At 42.3% G+C, this 17,097-nt stretch overlaps 1 protein-coding gene across 11 annotated transcripts in view; it reads right to left on the bottom strand.

Annotated features, from left to right (window-relative positions):
- prdm16 (PR domain containing 16) overlaps positions 1-17,097 on the bottom strand; it is a 166,607-nt gene that overhangs the window by 7,558 nt on the left and 141,952 nt on the right. For 2 of the 11 annotated variants that reach the window (XM_084016445.1, XM_084016453.1), the window contains exons 5-14: positions 12,257-12,359; positions 8,423-8,624; positions 8,166-8,313; positions 7,822-7,975; positions 5,649-7,272; positions 5,394-5,478; positions 3,382-3,551; positions 3,144-3,221; positions 2,552-2,721; positions 868-1,039 (exon numbers count right to left, since the gene is read on the bottom strand). In XM_084016445.1, coding sequence (XP_083872571.1) covers positions 868-1,039; positions 2,552-2,721; positions 3,144-3,221; positions 3,382-3,551; positions 5,394-5,478; positions 5,649-7,272; positions 7,822-7,975; positions 8,166-8,313; positions 8,423-8,624; positions 12,257-12,359 — 2,906 coding nt within the window. Of the gene's footprint in view, positions 1-867; positions 1,040-2,551; positions 2,722-3,143; positions 3,222-3,381; positions 3,552-5,393; positions 5,482-5,648; positions 7,306-7,821; positions 7,976-8,147; positions 8,314-8,422; positions 8,625-12,256; positions 12,360-13,642; positions 13,893-17,097 lie in introns of those variants that run through there. The other 9 variants (XM_084016443.1, XM_084016446.1, XM_084016449.1 and 6 more) reach the window with 6 other exon arrangements.

Genomic DNA, 17,097 nt, shown 5'->3' with positions numbered 1-17,097 from the left:
TGAGAGTACATCAGGACTTACAACATGATGCCTAGAGCCCCGAAAAAACACATGCATGACGATCAATGCTGCCAGAGTTACTGGTAATACCAAATACAATAGCATACAGCTGGTATTAATTGCAATTCTTTACAAAGTCAGCTCTAGCTAAACTTTAGAAATTGGAAAACTGGAAATTTTTTTGGCTGTTTTTCAATGAACTACTACAAAACATTCTAAGCAGGATTTAACGGTGAACAAGTATATCTAAATACATAGTTAGCAATAAAAATGCATACTAAATCTAACTGAATGTTTCTGTATTGTTGAAATATATAATATAATACTAGACCTTTAGAGGAAATACACTGGTACTAATACATTGTGGATGGTGTCAATGCAGCTGCAGTAAGAGCTTTGTTTGTTTTATTTTTTATTCATTTAATAGTTGCAATAAAATAAACTGTTACGCCTAACTGGTGGTGACTATTGCCATACAGGTTAAAGCCACCAGAGGGCACTGTGCACCAAGTACTACCATGTATGTTATTGTGTGTAAGGAGAAGGAAGGGACTAAAGACAAAACTAGCAGCACAACTGCTGCTGTTATTTGAACAAAATGTGTGTTCGTCCTCCATACCCATCAGGACTACATGATCACATGACCACATGACTCCTGATAAGGGAGAAGATATCAGAAACGTCTTCAGAGTGAGGACATTTCACTGACACGTTTTGCTTGAGAGGATTAGATTTAGGTTTAAGATGAGGTCGCTGTAAGAGTTGGAGCTTGGCATGATGAGTAGAAGGTAGGCCATGTGGATCAAATGTAATCACTGGAGTGCTCCCCAAAATACAATACAAATGTGGTCCGTATGAGCGTGTTACCTCTTGTCCGTGGAGCTGGAGGCCTGGTTCATCTCACTGTTGGATATGAAGTTGCGGATTTCTGAGAAGTACGAGTCCTCCTTCTCATCTAAAAGTGCATGATTGTCTGGCTCAGAGTTTGGGGAGGAGATGGTGGTTCCTAGGTTGGAAAGCATCCCGGACTGTTGGCTCACTGTAGGGGAAAGCATGCACAAACACACACCAGTCACACAAAAACACACACACACACACGCAAGCAAATACACAAGCATGATTAGTTTGATGATCATCAGACGTACATAATACATGAGTTCAAGGTAAACGCTAAACATAATGATGATTATTATACACATTAACAAATGTATTAAAACAAAGATGAGATTCATTGCATTATTTTTGGTCAAAACTTTGTGAAACTGGGTTGAAGATATTCTAACAAACAGGATGATGTTCTTTGAATTTAGTGCAGAAGATAAACTGTGACAAAAGAGAGAAGACGATCCGTGTTACGTTTGAAAAGGCTTTTATATCATCTGTGTTCTTTGAATGTTTTTACATTTAACGTTCTTCTGAAAAGAAGAGGCTAACAGTTAACTGAGGAAAGGTCTTTTTTATGCTAATTTAGTTTAGTCTTTATCAGAATGAGATAGTGGAGAGATGAAAAATCTTTTCATGGTTGAAGTCTTAACCCACAACTGGGGCAGCCAATACTTTTGTCTGCTTTTGAATCCTGAAAAAGTCAAATTATAAGAAGAGCATGTGACGCTGTACCAGAAGAATGGAACTGAACTGTACTGGTACCTCCTTTATTTTTACTAAAAAACATGTTCGTCTGTGTATTCAAGCTCAAATCTTACTTTAGACTTCATACTTAGGTGGCGTTTATAGCTTAAGGAAAATATTCTCACTTCGTTTTTGTTATTTCTGTTGTCTTTCTTAGGGATTTTATAACATTGCTCTTGGATGAATCACAGCGGTACTTAAGGGGAAATGATGGTGTAATTTACAAAATATAAGAATAGCAGTGTTTGCGTTTAAGTTAAGGATGTTTTCTTAGTCGGTATTTTTGCCCATTTTTTAGCAGATGCTATTGCTTACTTTAATTTGACTCAGAATTAGCAATCAAGGATACAATGTAAACAAACCATCTGGGCACTCAACGATGTATTGCCTCTTATTAGCATACTCAAGTCAAACAATGGCTTCCCTTGGTTTTTGAGAAAGTTAAGTTTGTATGCTGCTGCTGTCACAACAGTTTACAGCTCCACTGGTTTATAATAACTGGCACAAGTTGGAAACCAAGCGTATTGCCTCGCTTCAATAGGGTGTCATTTTGAATTTAGAAATGTTAACACTATTGTAAAGCATGGAGAACTTGGATGTAAATGCTAAAATACACAATCATTCAGTAATAAAGTTTCTGTCCCATGCATATTCTGTGGCATATTTCAACACTGGGCAGGAGAAGCAAATGTGAATTCTTTATTCTTCCCGGTTTTCTATTTCAAAGAAATTGGGATGATTGGGAACATCAAACTTTGAGGTTAGGTGAGGTTTTAAAACTTTTAAATTGGTAATGTGAGCCATTCATCATTGAGGCCATTAACGTAACACAAAATCTCAACTCCCTGTTTAATAACGACATTTCAGTTATCACAGCCTCACTTCCTCCAGACAAACTGAGTCATAGATGTTGCAAACTGACCAGGAATGTTCTCATGCTCGTGCTTCTTGAGATGGCGGTCGAGGTTGGTTTGCTGACCGAAGCAGCGGTTGCACAGGTGACACTTGAAGGGTTTCTCCTTGTTATGGATGTTGCGAACGTGGCGTTGAAGATTGGAGGAGATGCTGAATGAGCGGTCACAGTATTTACACCTGCCGAAGGAGAACATAACAACATGAATAGGGGTTGAAAGAGCAGCAGACTGGCATAGTGATCTTTAAAGAAGAAGCAAATTGGTATTAGAGCACAAATTAGAAAATATTTCAGTAATTGGAATGAAGAGAATAACGGGATGAAATGCTGCTGATTATGAATTTAAACTACATAGTGTTGCCACAGGTATTTTTTTTTTTTGCCTTTTACACAATTTCCCCAGGAATCCACCAATCTGATCTCAGGGCATCTGGCAATCCTAGTTATGTAAGTTAGGCCAGAAATTGCTGAGCAAAAACCAAAAGAAACAGTGCTAAGCAAAGGGATGCCAACTTTGGAGAATAACAGTAAGACGAGCAGTGAAATGGAAATACATCAATAAGAGAAGATGTGATGGACGGACTGAACCATAACAGAATACCTGTAGGGTTGTTCCCCTGTGTGTGTCCGCAAGTGTCTGGTGAGGTTTGCTGAACGAGGGAAGATTTTCCCACAGTACCTGGAGGGGAGGACAGACACAAAGGCAGAGAAAAGGGTGGTTGAGGGATCTGTGTATTTTTACTTAATCACTTCAAATATTTGATGTAAAATAATGCAGTTAAATGTATGCAAACATCTGTTAAGACTGGAAACAACAAGCTGCAGCACAGGGCGCTTACCTGCAGGAGTAGCGTTCCTTGCCCTTGCGAAGGATGGCATCTGAGAGGGAAGGTGGTGGTGAGCGGAAGTTGAACAGTGGATGAGTGTGTTGCAGCGAATTGGGCGGCCCGTCCAGTTTTAGAGCTCCAAAGCTCTCCAGCTTCTCTGTCATGTTCTCCATGGCTGACATCTGAGGAGATGGTAGGGAAACAAAAAACGGGAACAGGTTAAATCAAATATTTTCTTAGATTTCTGAAAATGTTATTTTATCTAATTTGAAACCTTGTTCTTTCTTCTTTCTATCTATGTTTCTATCTCTCGTTCTCTGTATATATGTTTATAAACGTGTGTGTGTGTGTGTGTGTGTGTGTGTGTGTGTGTGCGTGCGTGTATCAAAAGAGCAACGGAAGCATTGAAAACAAAGACACAATGTCAGAAAAAAACAGGGACGGAGGGAAAGAGACAGAGAACGGAAGCATTGAGGAAGCAGTATATCAGAGGTTAGCCTTGTTGTTTGTGCTTCAGGCGAGTCACCTCCATGACCTATAACACATTCACAACGCTTAAGTACCATTCCTCCAGCCCCCCCCCCCACACCCCCTTCATATACTCTCAACTTCAGCTTCAGCACTTTGTTCCCTACCTCTTACCTTCTTCTGCCGCAGCTACTGTTGCAGGCCGGCAAACTGGCTAAATGAGGCATTCAAGAGCCCTGATTGGAGCTGTACAATACAGTTTGAGATACCCCCAACTGATAGGCGCTTCCCCTCCCCTAGAAGCTTGTGAACAAAGGGGTCCAGTTATGTAGGAGTTTATTTGCCAAAAACAGCTTACATCCTTCCTTTTTTAGTGAATACGGGACAGGAGAGACAGGGACAGCCACTGCGTCTCGATGTGTTTATTCGCAGTCTGAGAACGGGTGAGGGGGGAGCCGGGTGATTCCGTCATGAGACTGAATTGGAGGTGGTATTGTTTTTGGATCACAGGGAGGATCACAGCTGAGACTCTATTCAGATGGGAGACTGTGAAAACTTGACATCCTAGGAATATTGATCAATTATGAGATGATAACATATCATCCGATGATGAAAAATACAATGTTGTGAGTGCTGGATAAATGCTATTGGGAATAGGTGTTATTATATAGATGTCATACAAATTTCTGAAAAAATGTTTACTATAACCATATCATTCATTAGCAAAGGCATAACCACTCATATAGTGTCATCATTGAAAATCCATGTTCATGTGTTAATGTATCTGTCTGCCTATGCATAAAACTGAGTGTTTTGCAAAGTCACAGTTGATAGAGGATACAGATTTCCAGGTCAGATTAAACCGTTTCCCCAACGAGAGCCCCCCATTCTCCTGGAGACAAACACAGGATGTCCTTGATGGACACGGTGCTATTATCTAGCCAGCCAGCCAGCCACAGAGAAAAAAAACTTGGAGGGGGTTGAGTTATTAGCTGGCCTGTGGGCTCCCAGTACGTGAAACAATGCCACAACTAAGATTAGCGTGGCCAAGAGAGGTTATTATTCTCTCTTTTATTAATACTATCATTCCTTGTAATCAAGACTTGTTGAGGTAGGGAGGGTCTGGGGACATTTGAACAATGTGACTGATTATCAAAGGGCCTGCGATAACAGACTGTGTCTTCTGAAAAAGGTAGAAGTGACGAGGTACACAGGCGCCATTCAGTAAACAAAGGAAGAAATCATACAGAACCCTTGAGAAAATAACATCAACAGTGTGGAATGATGGTACATAGGGCCCTATCAACTCAGGTTGCAGCAGCGTGGGAGGCAGCAGTGAGGTATTTTCACATAATACATGGTTTGAAAATAATAGGCGATTGTATCTGCGAATAATCAGCCCGTGTGCAATACCTGGACGTCAATTCCCCTGTTTGCTATTCCGTTGCTGTATATTTTGATCAAAGTGCATGTGCCATTTTGCTCATGTTTGCTGCTGTTTTTATCTACGATTAAAACAAGTGCTTTCCTTGATTTGAAATGTGTCGCAAGCCTACCTGTGGATGGAAGAGTGGCGGGGAGGGCCTGAGGAATTTTTCCTTCAAAGCTCCAACGGGGTCGAGTAGCTTCCTCTTCTCCACCCTGCTGGACCAGCAACAAGGCAGAGGGTTACGTACCAAGGTCAGAGTTTATCTACAACCTCCGACTACACACTAAACATCAGCTTCTACCTTCTACAATGTGTGAACATAAAAGTACTGCGGTTGCTCATGTGGAATAAGTAGTTTCTGGTCTAATCGGGGCTGAAATACCTGTATATGGGGTCCATGAAAAAGGCTGAGGGCTTGGCGTAGTGTAGGGGTGGTGGCTGGTGTGGCTGTTGGGCGATGCTGGATTGGTGCAATGACTGGGAATGAGGGTGTGGAAACCCAGCTGGGATTTCATCCTTGATGGAGACCCCCTTTCCAACTCCAAAGATGAGGTTCTTTCGATTCTGTGGCTCAGCTGCCACACCATTATGACCTCCTCGGCTCCGGCCACCAATGCTGAGGTCCAATGGCTGTTCTTCACCGCTAGATATTGCTAAGGGTCCACTACTGCTCCCAATACTACTGTTGGGGTTTGAGGGGTTTGTTGGGGTTGGAGGAGCTAACTTGGTCTCCTTGGACTTTACGGTGAGATCAAATGGGGACTCCCCTGTGGAAGCAGTAGCTCCTGGGGCACCCGAAACCATCTTGTGCAGCTGCTCGCGAGGTGACTTGGGCTCCGCCTTTAAGAACATGCTAGGATTGATGGCACCTCGATCAGTGCTGAACGGATAGAGGGAGTTGTGGAAGTTGGGCAGAAACTGGAAGGGAAACATGGAATGATAGGGCAATGGACCCATCTTCTTCTCTTGATGGAGACCAATCAAACCTGGACCAAAATATTTCTCGGCAATAGAGGCGATGGCTTTGATGGAATCCGTGGCTGCATTGGCGTTTGTGTGGGTGGGTGGGAGGGCTTGCTCATCAAGCGGAGGGAAGAAGGAGTGCTGGGATGTTGCGGAAGAGAGAAAGGGACGATCAAGGGCAAAGTTCCCAGAACTAGACACGGCTGATAATAACGCACTGTTTGTGTCTTCTAACTGGTGGACTTCTTGACTTGATATGGCCCCAGATGGCTTCCTTCTTTTACCACTTCGCTCACGTTCACTCTCCCCATCGCTCTCCAGGTCAGAGCCATCACCTGAAGCAGTACCAGTCGTGGTGTCCAAATCTGTCCCACTTGTGGTATTAACGTCTTCAAGGTCACTACCATCAGACATGTCAGCCATCTTACATTTTTGCTTGGCTTCTCCAGTAGACAAATCCAGTTTGTTCTCTTTTTCTTTGTCTTCCGGCAGACTCAAACTGTTACCTCCATTTGTGTTTGTGGAGCTGACCAGGGACAGTGGAGCGGCATCTAGGGGACTCCGAGGCAGTTTCACCTCCTGACTGCCGCCGCTCAGCGGGCTCTTTAGCAACGGACTGGCCGGCAATAAAGGTGGTCGTGGATACAGTGATGGGGAGAAGAGACCTGGGAAACCATGAGGAAGGGATGGGAAGCCATGGGCTCCTGGGGAGAAGGGCAAGCCAGCGTGCGGGTGGGGTCGGGAGGGAAAGTAGTCAGTGAAGCCTAAACCTGAGTGGTTTAGAGCTTGAAGGTGGGGATGATGGGACTTGACCTTGGCCATGATGGGGCTGGAGCTCATGGGGATGCCAGGGTTGAACATCCCTGTCGGAGAGCCATAATGATTTTTGCCCTCACAGAAGCGACGATGCTTGTTGAGGGAGGAGGTAGTGCTGAACAACTGCCCACAGTCCTTACACTTGATCTGGGTACGGCAGTCAGCATGCATACGCTTGTGGCGGCAGAGGTTGGAGAACTGGGTGTAGGATTTGTGGCACACCTCGCCTGGGGGAGCAAAAAAACGCAGCCCATCAGGGCCTGGTTAAACCCATTTTAACACTGTCTCTAACTTTGAATACCAAATTAACAGCAACACATACATCGAAATGGAAACTGCTGATGAAATAGCTCCTTCTAGAAGAAAAGGGACTGATTCTTTCTGCAAATTAAAACGCTACTGATCTTCTTGTGTGTATTTTACAAAACATACTGAACATATGCAAGAAAGAACATAAAATTAATATGTATTTAATTACCTTAAAGAGAGCAAAAAATAGGTCTTAAAATGATGTGTCATGATATTTCCTTTTTAAAATTGTTGTAGTACTTGTCCCCTAAATTATATGTCAACATTTGGCTGTAAAAAAGAGTGCAGGTAAACAGGACAAATGTATGTATAAACTGTATATACATAATCAAATTAATAGCAATGAAAATCTGATCCCTGGACATGTATGTTTGGTTCAGCGATGTAAACAGGATCAAAATATAGATGAGGTGGAAAGAAAATAGGAAGAAAGTAAAAGGGCATTAACATCCAACGCTCTCACTTACAGATAAAGGGTTTGACACTGCTGTGGATGTGCTTATGCTGCTTGAGGCCTGACGAAGTGGCAAAGGTCTTGCCACACTCAGGGCATGTGTGAGCGCGCGCCCCCACATGCTGGGAGCGGATGTGGCGCTGAAGGTTGCTGGGATCTGTGAACACCTGAAATTCGAAATAAGCACACAACATAATTAACTGTGCAAAAACAAAATGCTGGTCTTTCAGCATGGCTTAATATGTGTCCAATGCCATTTTGAGCAAAGCCTAACAAAAAAAACAAGACCAGCTGAAATTCTGAAGCAGATAAAACCTGTGTGTCCAGTGCACAACTTACGTGCCGGGTATGCTGTACCTTATCACAGTTTTCACACTCAAAGCGCTTGCCGCTGTCATGTGACATCTGGTGACGGATGAGGTTGGACTTCCAGTTGAAAGCTTTGGGGCACTGGTCACACTTGTACTCCCTCTCCTCTGTATGGACTATCATGTGTTGGCCCAGACTTTATAAGGAAAGCACAAAACCATCAGTGAAATGGGATGATTGGACTTATGTGTACATCTTTAGGAGTATTGCAGTGTGGTAGAAATGATTATTCCGCGTCTGTGTACCTGTACTCATTTGGGAAGATCTTCTCACAGTCTTTACACTCGTGGACAGGCTCATCGCTGTCCTCGCGTTCCTGTTTGAAGTCCTCCCTCAGTGTGTCAAAGATGGAGCCGGTACTGGAACAAGAGTACTTCTGGTGCCGCCGCAGCTCAAGTGTTGAAGAGAAGAGCTCATCACAGTCTTCACAGCGGTACATCTGCTCGTCTGCACACACAAACACAGGCAGATTAGTTGAGCCGTCACACAATTTAGCTTCATGAAATATAGAATACCGATCCACCTTAAATCCACCTGAAACTTCAAAACTGCATTTTCCAGTTTCACTGTTTTAAAAAGAAAACTATTTCTTATATATTATCCTATAATATGTACATGTAAAAGAATACATGCAAAAATGTATCCAATTAAAATTAATGAAAAAACTTCTACCTTAAGCAGGACAAATATATGTTCTTGTATATTAGGGTTGTCACGCAGCAACTTAGACAATTCACAGTAACAATGGCGGACATTTAATTGTATTAACTGATTTTTAATGTATGGCAGCAAAAATGAGTCAAGACAAATCCTTGCTGTGCAAAAACAAAAATAAATTGTGCAGAACCAGGCATCCATGTACATAAACCTGTTTGTAGTACTAAACAAGAAGAAAAATCTATTATCTGTGTGTTAGTTAAGGCTACATAGACTCCCATTCAAATGGCAAAAGCAACAATCCTGCAATTGACATTCACATAAAATGGAAGTCAATTAGCAGTGAAATGTGCCCTTCATTAACACTGTTAATTGCTTGTTAAAGTAAGTGTTGTGCTTGAGACTGGAGGTGTAATAGCACACAGGGGAAACGACAGGGGCTGGTCTTCCCCTTCCATGTTGATAACCTTTACAATACTTCTCGCCACCAAGGTCAAATACATAAAACTCGGGCCAGCTTTTTCAATAGCGAGTTCCTGACTCAGACGCCAAGTTCAACAGATCAGGGGAAAGCCCAGTGGAGTGTCTTTGTGCATGGGCATTAATGTGTGTACGTGTGTGTGTGTGTGTGTGAACGCTTTCCAAAAAGAATGAGCCACAAGGAACAGAGGTAAGCTGGGGCAGAGTGGCGCCAACCCCATGGTGATTTCAGCGCCAACCTGCCATACCCTCTTTGCCAAGACCAAAACAGCCCCCCCCCCCGACCCAGGTGTCCCAACACGCCACGCACACCCATCCATCATTTCAAACTCCACTAAATGAGTTTATCCAAAATGACTTACAGTGCATGGCTCACCTGCTTTCTACTGCATGTGACTGTTTATCCAGCTGGAACTTCTTGGGCACATTAAAAGGGCATTAGTGTAGCAACATCAATGTGTCTAACCTTGGGGAGAAGGATAAATGACCTTCTGGTCAATGGGCCATTACACTGTGCTCAAACGCTCAGCTAACTCACTCACTTTGACACCAGTGTGTACAGATTTGATGGAGACCAAGAGTTGGTAAGCAGAGTTGGTTATCATTTGTTCTGAAGAGGCAATATCTGGCCTTTAAGAGTGGAATATGTTTTGGAGAATAAAAAAAAAGAAGAGGTGGTTCATACAGTAACAAACTACAATATATGTTGAAATTATAAGGCCGCTTGTGTTTGATAAACCTACATGCAAATAGGAACTTGGGTGTTGACAAAACCTCTGTGTGGACACTCAGGTGTGCATGCATCCATGTTTCATAAATAAAGGTGCTTGCATGTATCGGCGTGCCTGTGCTTTTTCAGTAACTCCGGTCTGGGCGGCAGGTGGGGGGGGGGGTTATAAAGGAGAGACTAATAGCTCTCTGGGAGACGAAGGGAAGCACAATTATGTGCAGTTTAGCAGCTAATCTGGGAGCATGGGTGAGGTCTCAGGGGACTCCTCAAGTCCTCTACTTCAAATTCCTTCTCCGATAAGCCAGACACAGAGAGCAGGGCTGCACTGCCAAGCTCCCACTCAGCCTTCTCTCTCTCTCCTACTCTCACAAATGCATGCAGACAAAACAGACAGCATCCGTGGAGGGAAAAAACAGTAGACAAACTGTTACACTTATTAATTATTTTTCCATCTGCTTGCATCCCTCTCTCAAACCAACACACAACACTGAATACTTTGGCTCTGACGCCCACATTCTGGCAGGTGGACTGTCTCTCTTTTTGTCTCTGTCAGCCTCCCTTTCTCCATATATCACATACACACACAGAGGAATTGAACAAATAATTTACAAGTGTGTTCCATCTTTGACGCACCCCGAGAACGTGCCAATCTCCTTCTTTTCAATAATCAAGCTCGCCTTGAGCTCCCGTTTCCTCCCGTTCCTTTGGCATGCAGATCTGTGTATGAACTGTGCATCGTGCGGGGGGAAAAACCTGGTGAACTGCAGAACATCTCACGAACATCTTGTTCTCCCTTCACCGTTTTATAGTCAATGACAAGTAAGAGTAATCTGATTTTTCTTTCATCCGTGGTTCCAGAAAGACTGGAAACACAACAAAACAATGTTACCTGACAACAGCCTTCACCGCAATAAGTCCAAGATGTTTAAAGAAACACAGCGGAACCACGGCCCCTTTTCCGCTTAACTGAACTTTGAAAGGAAAGGCCAGATAGACAGTGAGCAGCTGTCCAAGTTAGATCATGAGATAAAATAAAGGATATATTCAGTCTGATGTATGGAGGCAGTTGAAATGCATGGGTCGCCTACAGTGAATCAGGTTACCCACTCAGAGGGATGACGGGTGGGTGAGAGCACCTAAAACGTGACGCACTTTGAAATGTGATCCAGTAGGCCTACTGTATACGCCGACATCAGTGTACAGCAAGGTGTAGCGGAGCACTTAACACGCTGGCAGAATTTAGTGTCATAACGGAAAGCCAAGATAAACTAAAATACATATAAATTTAGACAGACAGACAGACAGACAGACAGACAGACAGACAGACAGACAGATGGCTCAACTTGTCAGGGAATAGGATTTTTCCCTCAACGCCAATTGTAGTTTGCGTTTAACTAAAAATGAGTTTATGGTTTTCGTGAGTGGATTAATAAATTAAAAATTTAAAATTAAATAAGATGTCAGGATTGACCACATGTGCTTCATTCTTTGTTATTTTTTAACAAAACACTGTAAATAGGCTTCAACACTGTTTTTTAACCTCGGAAAGCAGCCGATCCCCAGGGGTGTTAAGTCAAGTCTGGTACTAGCAGCCTGATGGAAAATACATTTTTAGGCTGAATTTCTGGATACAAACTGTTATGTTGACTTGTGAATAAAACAATATTATTATTATTATTATATTACTGTTATTATTATTTGGCTGAAATATAAATAATTCTAAGCTCTCTGTTTTCAGGCCCTGAGTGCTCCCATATAAAGTGCCGTTAAGAATATGACTTCCTCATCATTTCTCTTTGATCCTGGCTTTCCGTTCGCAGACAATTTCTACTCACCTAGAATGAAATATGACAAGTGCCAATTGACGCCTAATACAGTATTACAGCAAAGAGGCCCATTACAGCGCACAATTCAGACCAGACTCTTGCGAGTAGCCTTCATTATTGGCAGGCATATTCTAAATGACAGGTCCAAAAAAAAAAAAAAAACGGCTTCAACCAGATGCTTTAATGCGGGATTTGATTCCATATCCTGAAAATTTATGATTCGAATAATTCAAATTTTCGGAGGAAAAGGAAACCTTGGAGGGAGGATGGTGTCTTTTCCCCCGTCACATTAGCGAGGTTATGGAGTGTGTTGGCCGCACAGAGCAGCACAGGATGCAGGTTGGAGTTTGTTTAAAAAGTGCGCTAATGACGCGCATTAATCTTACCTTGTAGGTTGGGTGCCATGGATCCCTCGGGGAAAATACCGTCCTTCATATACACTAAGAGCTCCTCCCCTGCTTCAATGTCCCGGACAGCTTTATAATAAATCTGAAGAGAGGGAGAAAGAGAGGGAGACTTTAACTTAAGGTCAAGATGGAATTAATAAGTCTGGACCCCTGCTTATTTATTGGCGCAGTTAAAGGAATGGCCTACCGCTGAAATTGAGAATATTAGCATATTAATAAGGTTGTTAAGAAGAAAATAACACCAAGCAAGTCTAAAATAATATGCATTATTCAGACTGCAGCATAGTTATTGAAACATCTTGTTTGCAATATTTTATATTGAAGGCCCAATTAAAAGCCGGGCCGCCAGGTTTTACGTTAATACACGATAAAAGACAATGTTTTGTTTTAGTTGAGAGTTATATTTTAAAATAAATCAAACGAAAAGAAAAACAACAAGTTTCCCCGGATCAAAAAATAAAATAAAAAAAACAAAAAAATGATCTGCGTTTACAAATAATAATAATTATTATTACAATTATTAAAAAAAAGATAATACAGAAGAAATCCAAACGATACAAATACTGTTGTGTGAGTGTAAACAGTGTGAAAGAGACGCGGTGAGTGAAAATAAACAAAAACAGCTCAGCTGCTCTCGTGCGTTTTTCATTTATAGCTGCAGCAAATCGGGAAATGTCGAGTATTTAACTGCACACAACTATTCATTCGATCGAGGTCATTTAATTTATGTGATCGGGCATAAATAAATAGGATTATGAGGGTTTTGTGCTCGAAGTAAAGAAAATGGGGAAACTGTGGAAACGGGAATAATGGCATTATTCGAGGCCATTGAGAGTCTGTCCCACATCTAGACAATCCATGAATCAAATTAAGCTCAAACACGTATTACATGGTCGAAGGAAAATTCATTAAACCGGATCATAATTAACTTGTATAATATTCCAATAAAAAATAGTCTCACAGCAGCCTTCGTGCATCCCAATAAACCACAGCGCATCGCTTTAAGCTGCATGCAGAAGCTGTGATGTGTGAACACATGGGGGCGCTCTGCACCAACTGAACGATGTCACCACAACAAGGAAGGCAGAAGACACGCTCATCCACACACACACACACACACACACACACACACACACACACACACACACACACACACACGGGGCCGATGAAACTAACTTCCAAGACTAAACCTCTAAAGAAGAGACGAGGAGCAGAGGCCTAAATGACTGAAAATATCACATATTCTTATTATTATTTCTATGATTTTTTAAAAAAAGTATTATTGTTAAGAGGCTACGTATTTACAACAACACGACGCGGCACAGCGGCTGCAACAGCAGCCACTCTGCGTTGTTTCGAGCTGACCTTTCTTTTCTCCGTGAGGCGGAATAGTTGAGAAAGTTGCGCGGCGCTGCTGAGAGCCTCCAGCTGCAGCAGCACTTCAGTCCCGGTGGAGTTGGCGACACAACCCATAGTAGTTCTACCGGAGAGGGAGCGCGGCGCTGGAGCGGACAGGGCCGGGGAGAGGAGGTGGCGGATCGGCCGGGCGCGCTGCAGACGGTCGGTGCTCGCTCCCTCTGGCTGGATGAAGCCCGACGCTCCTCTGCTGGGCGACTCTCTGATCTAGTCAGTGAGCGCGTCTTTGATGATGATGAGTCTCCCTCTCTCTTTCTCTCTCTCTCTCGCTCTCTCTCTCTTTCTTTCGGAGTCTCTCTCTCTCTCATTAGTGATTCCCTATTGCCCCTCGGTGCTCTCTCGGTTACCCGTCGGCCACTCCTCCTCGTCTTATCTCCAGCCAAAAGGATTGAAGGATCTGCGGCGCAGACCCCTCCCCGCATCTCCGATCCCAGCCGCAGCTTTGGCCGCTTGATAAATCTATTATTGATGTAATTAATGGATAAAGCAGCCCGACGGACTTGCACTCACTCTATCGGCCACTCTCACTATCAAAGACACGGCGGAAATACACACAGGAGCATACACAATGGAGACGTATAAGACACGTTGCTGATTGATGTGAGTTAAGTTTGACTGAAAACAATATTTCGTTCACTTTCTTCCAGCCTGGCCTCGATATAACTGCGTGTAGCAATTCTTTCAACTCTGAAGTCAATTTGGATGTATTTGCGTCAGAATTACAGGCCCTAATTTATACTGGGGCGTTAAAGATGATATTTTAATACCACTTGTGAAAAATGAAAGTCTATTTCATGCATTCGTCACCAAACAATTATTTTTAAAAGGCTATTCATGATTAATATCACTATTTAACTTCGATCGTTTTAATGCATATATGTGTACCGGTAAAAAAACAAAACAAAGAAAAAATAAAATACGTTCGAGACGCGAAAATGTGCATTTATGAAAAAAAAACACTTAAATTAATAATAAAGGATGGACAACGTTGCAATATCCTATTTAAGTAATTCCACAATTTAAATATATATCCTATTTTATGAATGCTATTTATTTTCAATCATTTGAAATAACTTAATTTGTGATGTTAATGACATATTTTCCTCATTATGACATCATTATTGATGAGAACATAATCAGCAAATATTACATATTCTTTTTCTTTTTAATGAATACAGCCAGTTGATGTATGAGGAAATTTTAATTGCATTTATTAATTAATATGTGGGTGTCTGCTGCATTTTGAATCTTTATGAAACAATGACTCTCTCTCTCTCTGTGTGTGTGTGTGTGTGTGTGTGTGTGTGTGTGTGTGTGTGTCTATATTCTACAGTAGGGCCTGCACTCTCAGACCTGTCTTGACCTCTTCCCATCTCTGTCCAGTGTTCAGGGGACAGACGCCTCATCGATCAATGCCAGCCGTAGGGCCTGCAATAATCCCTCACTGTGGCCTCAAGCACGCACACGCACACACACACGCACACACACACACACACACACACACACACACACACACACACACACACACACACACACTAGTGTCTACTTATTGATGGATCCATCCCGGGGTAGAAGGGCAGATCAAACAACGTTAAAGGCCTCCACTCCGAAACACAAAAGATGAAAGACTGACAAGAAGGTGGACAAGGTTCATCTTCTCTTCAAACCCACATCCCACCCAACACACACACACACACACACACACACACACACACACACACACACACACACACACACACACACACACACACACACACACACACACACACAGTCACACCCCCTGGTGCTCTCTCAGCCGTTTTGTTCACTAGATGCGACTTGGCATGAATTGCTTTGCTTACACACCAGTTTTGGGTGATTGTTGGCAATCTAAATGAATGGGAACTATTTAATAGGTAGACAAATATATATATATATATATATATTTATATATATATATATATATATATATACATACACACACACACACACACACACACACACAGACACACACACACACACTTACAGCTGTAAGGAAAGTGTTGATTTGCCTTGTTTTCTTAGGTCACCATTTAAGGTGCCTGAGCATTACATTGTGATTCAATTGCAGTGTGTGTGTGTGTGTGTGTGTGTGTGTGTGTGCTGAAGAAGAAGAACAGAAAATACCACAGCTGTCTGTAGATGCCTACACACAAAGCCCTAGTTCACCTTTCTGAAACAGACATTTCTCTGTTTAGAAAAGACAAAAAAACAAAAAGAAAAAAACAACAAAAAGAAACTGTGTTCAGGATGTATGTTGTATCTGATGTATATGGAAACAAATATATAAAATACATCAAAAATAATTGCATGAGCACAAATATCTCAATTATGCATGGTCATGCACACATTTGTCCATCTTACATAATTAATGACAAACAAATAAACAAATAAATTATCCACTTTCTTTTAAAAGGTTAATGCCCACATTTGAATCTGCCCCGTGTGCACATATTTCCATAAACTCATGCATTGTGCATGCCGATACGGGAAAAAAAAGAAAAGAAAAATCACTGAATAGTCTGTTAAATTATACATTTTAGCGCTGAGTGGTTGTGTATATGTCTGTGGAGTTAGTAAATAAATGATAAGGCCATACCTGTTAGCCACTACACCAAGCAACTGGTCAGGCAAACAAAAGCAAAGCCGTTCGCTAAGTACAAATAACTGCAAAACGCATCAAAAAATACTCATGCACGTGGCTTCCCCGGCTCTGATAATTCTCCACAATTTTCGCCAGTGCCCTGATTCTTTCTTTGACATTGTGTGGCAGTGGCAGGGGGCACTGATGTGAAAATCTTAAAAGGATTAGGCAGGTCGGTGTTGCCAGCCAATTGGTGCTTGTCAATCTCGGAGGCCCCCGTGTGTTCCCTCTATCACTTGGTCCAAACCCCTTTTCTCTCTACCGGTCAGGCTTAATGTCTGAAGCTTAAATGGACACACTAGCCTGTCCCCTTAGTGTGACAGAGTGACAGGTGGCAGATCAAGACCTGAGCACAGAGAAAAGGAGACAAAGACAGCGAGGAGCAGGCGGCTAGAGACCAGAGGGGGAAAGAGCCATGTAGGCCAGGATTAGGAAACAAATAAGAGTGGAGTGACAGGAATGTGGTAACACACAGACGGGTCATATGGATGCATTTGGCTACTGTCATACCTCAATCACATTTTTATGGTTTGTTTCTTTGTCTTTGTTCTGAGCTGACACGTTTTTATTCTCATTGCTCCTTTGTTTGTAAGGCCCAGTACATGCGAGTTAACATAATAGTCGAAACTGAACTGAGAGTGAAATGTGGGCCAAATAATGGCAGAGCAACACTGTTGGAATTTTATTTAGAAGAACTGGGACAAGAGTAAGCAAAAAAAAAGGTAATATATTGCGGCAGTAA

The sequence above is a fragment of the Eutrigla gurnardus genome (assembly GCF_963514095.1).
Source record: "Eutrigla gurnardus genome assembly, chromosome: 8".
NCBI lineage: Eukaryota > Metazoa > Chordata > Actinopteri > Perciformes > Triglidae > Eutrigla > Eutrigla gurnardus.
The sequence above is the reverse complement of the archived record's forward strand: the minus strand, read 5'-3'. Positions and strand labels throughout refer to the sequence as shown.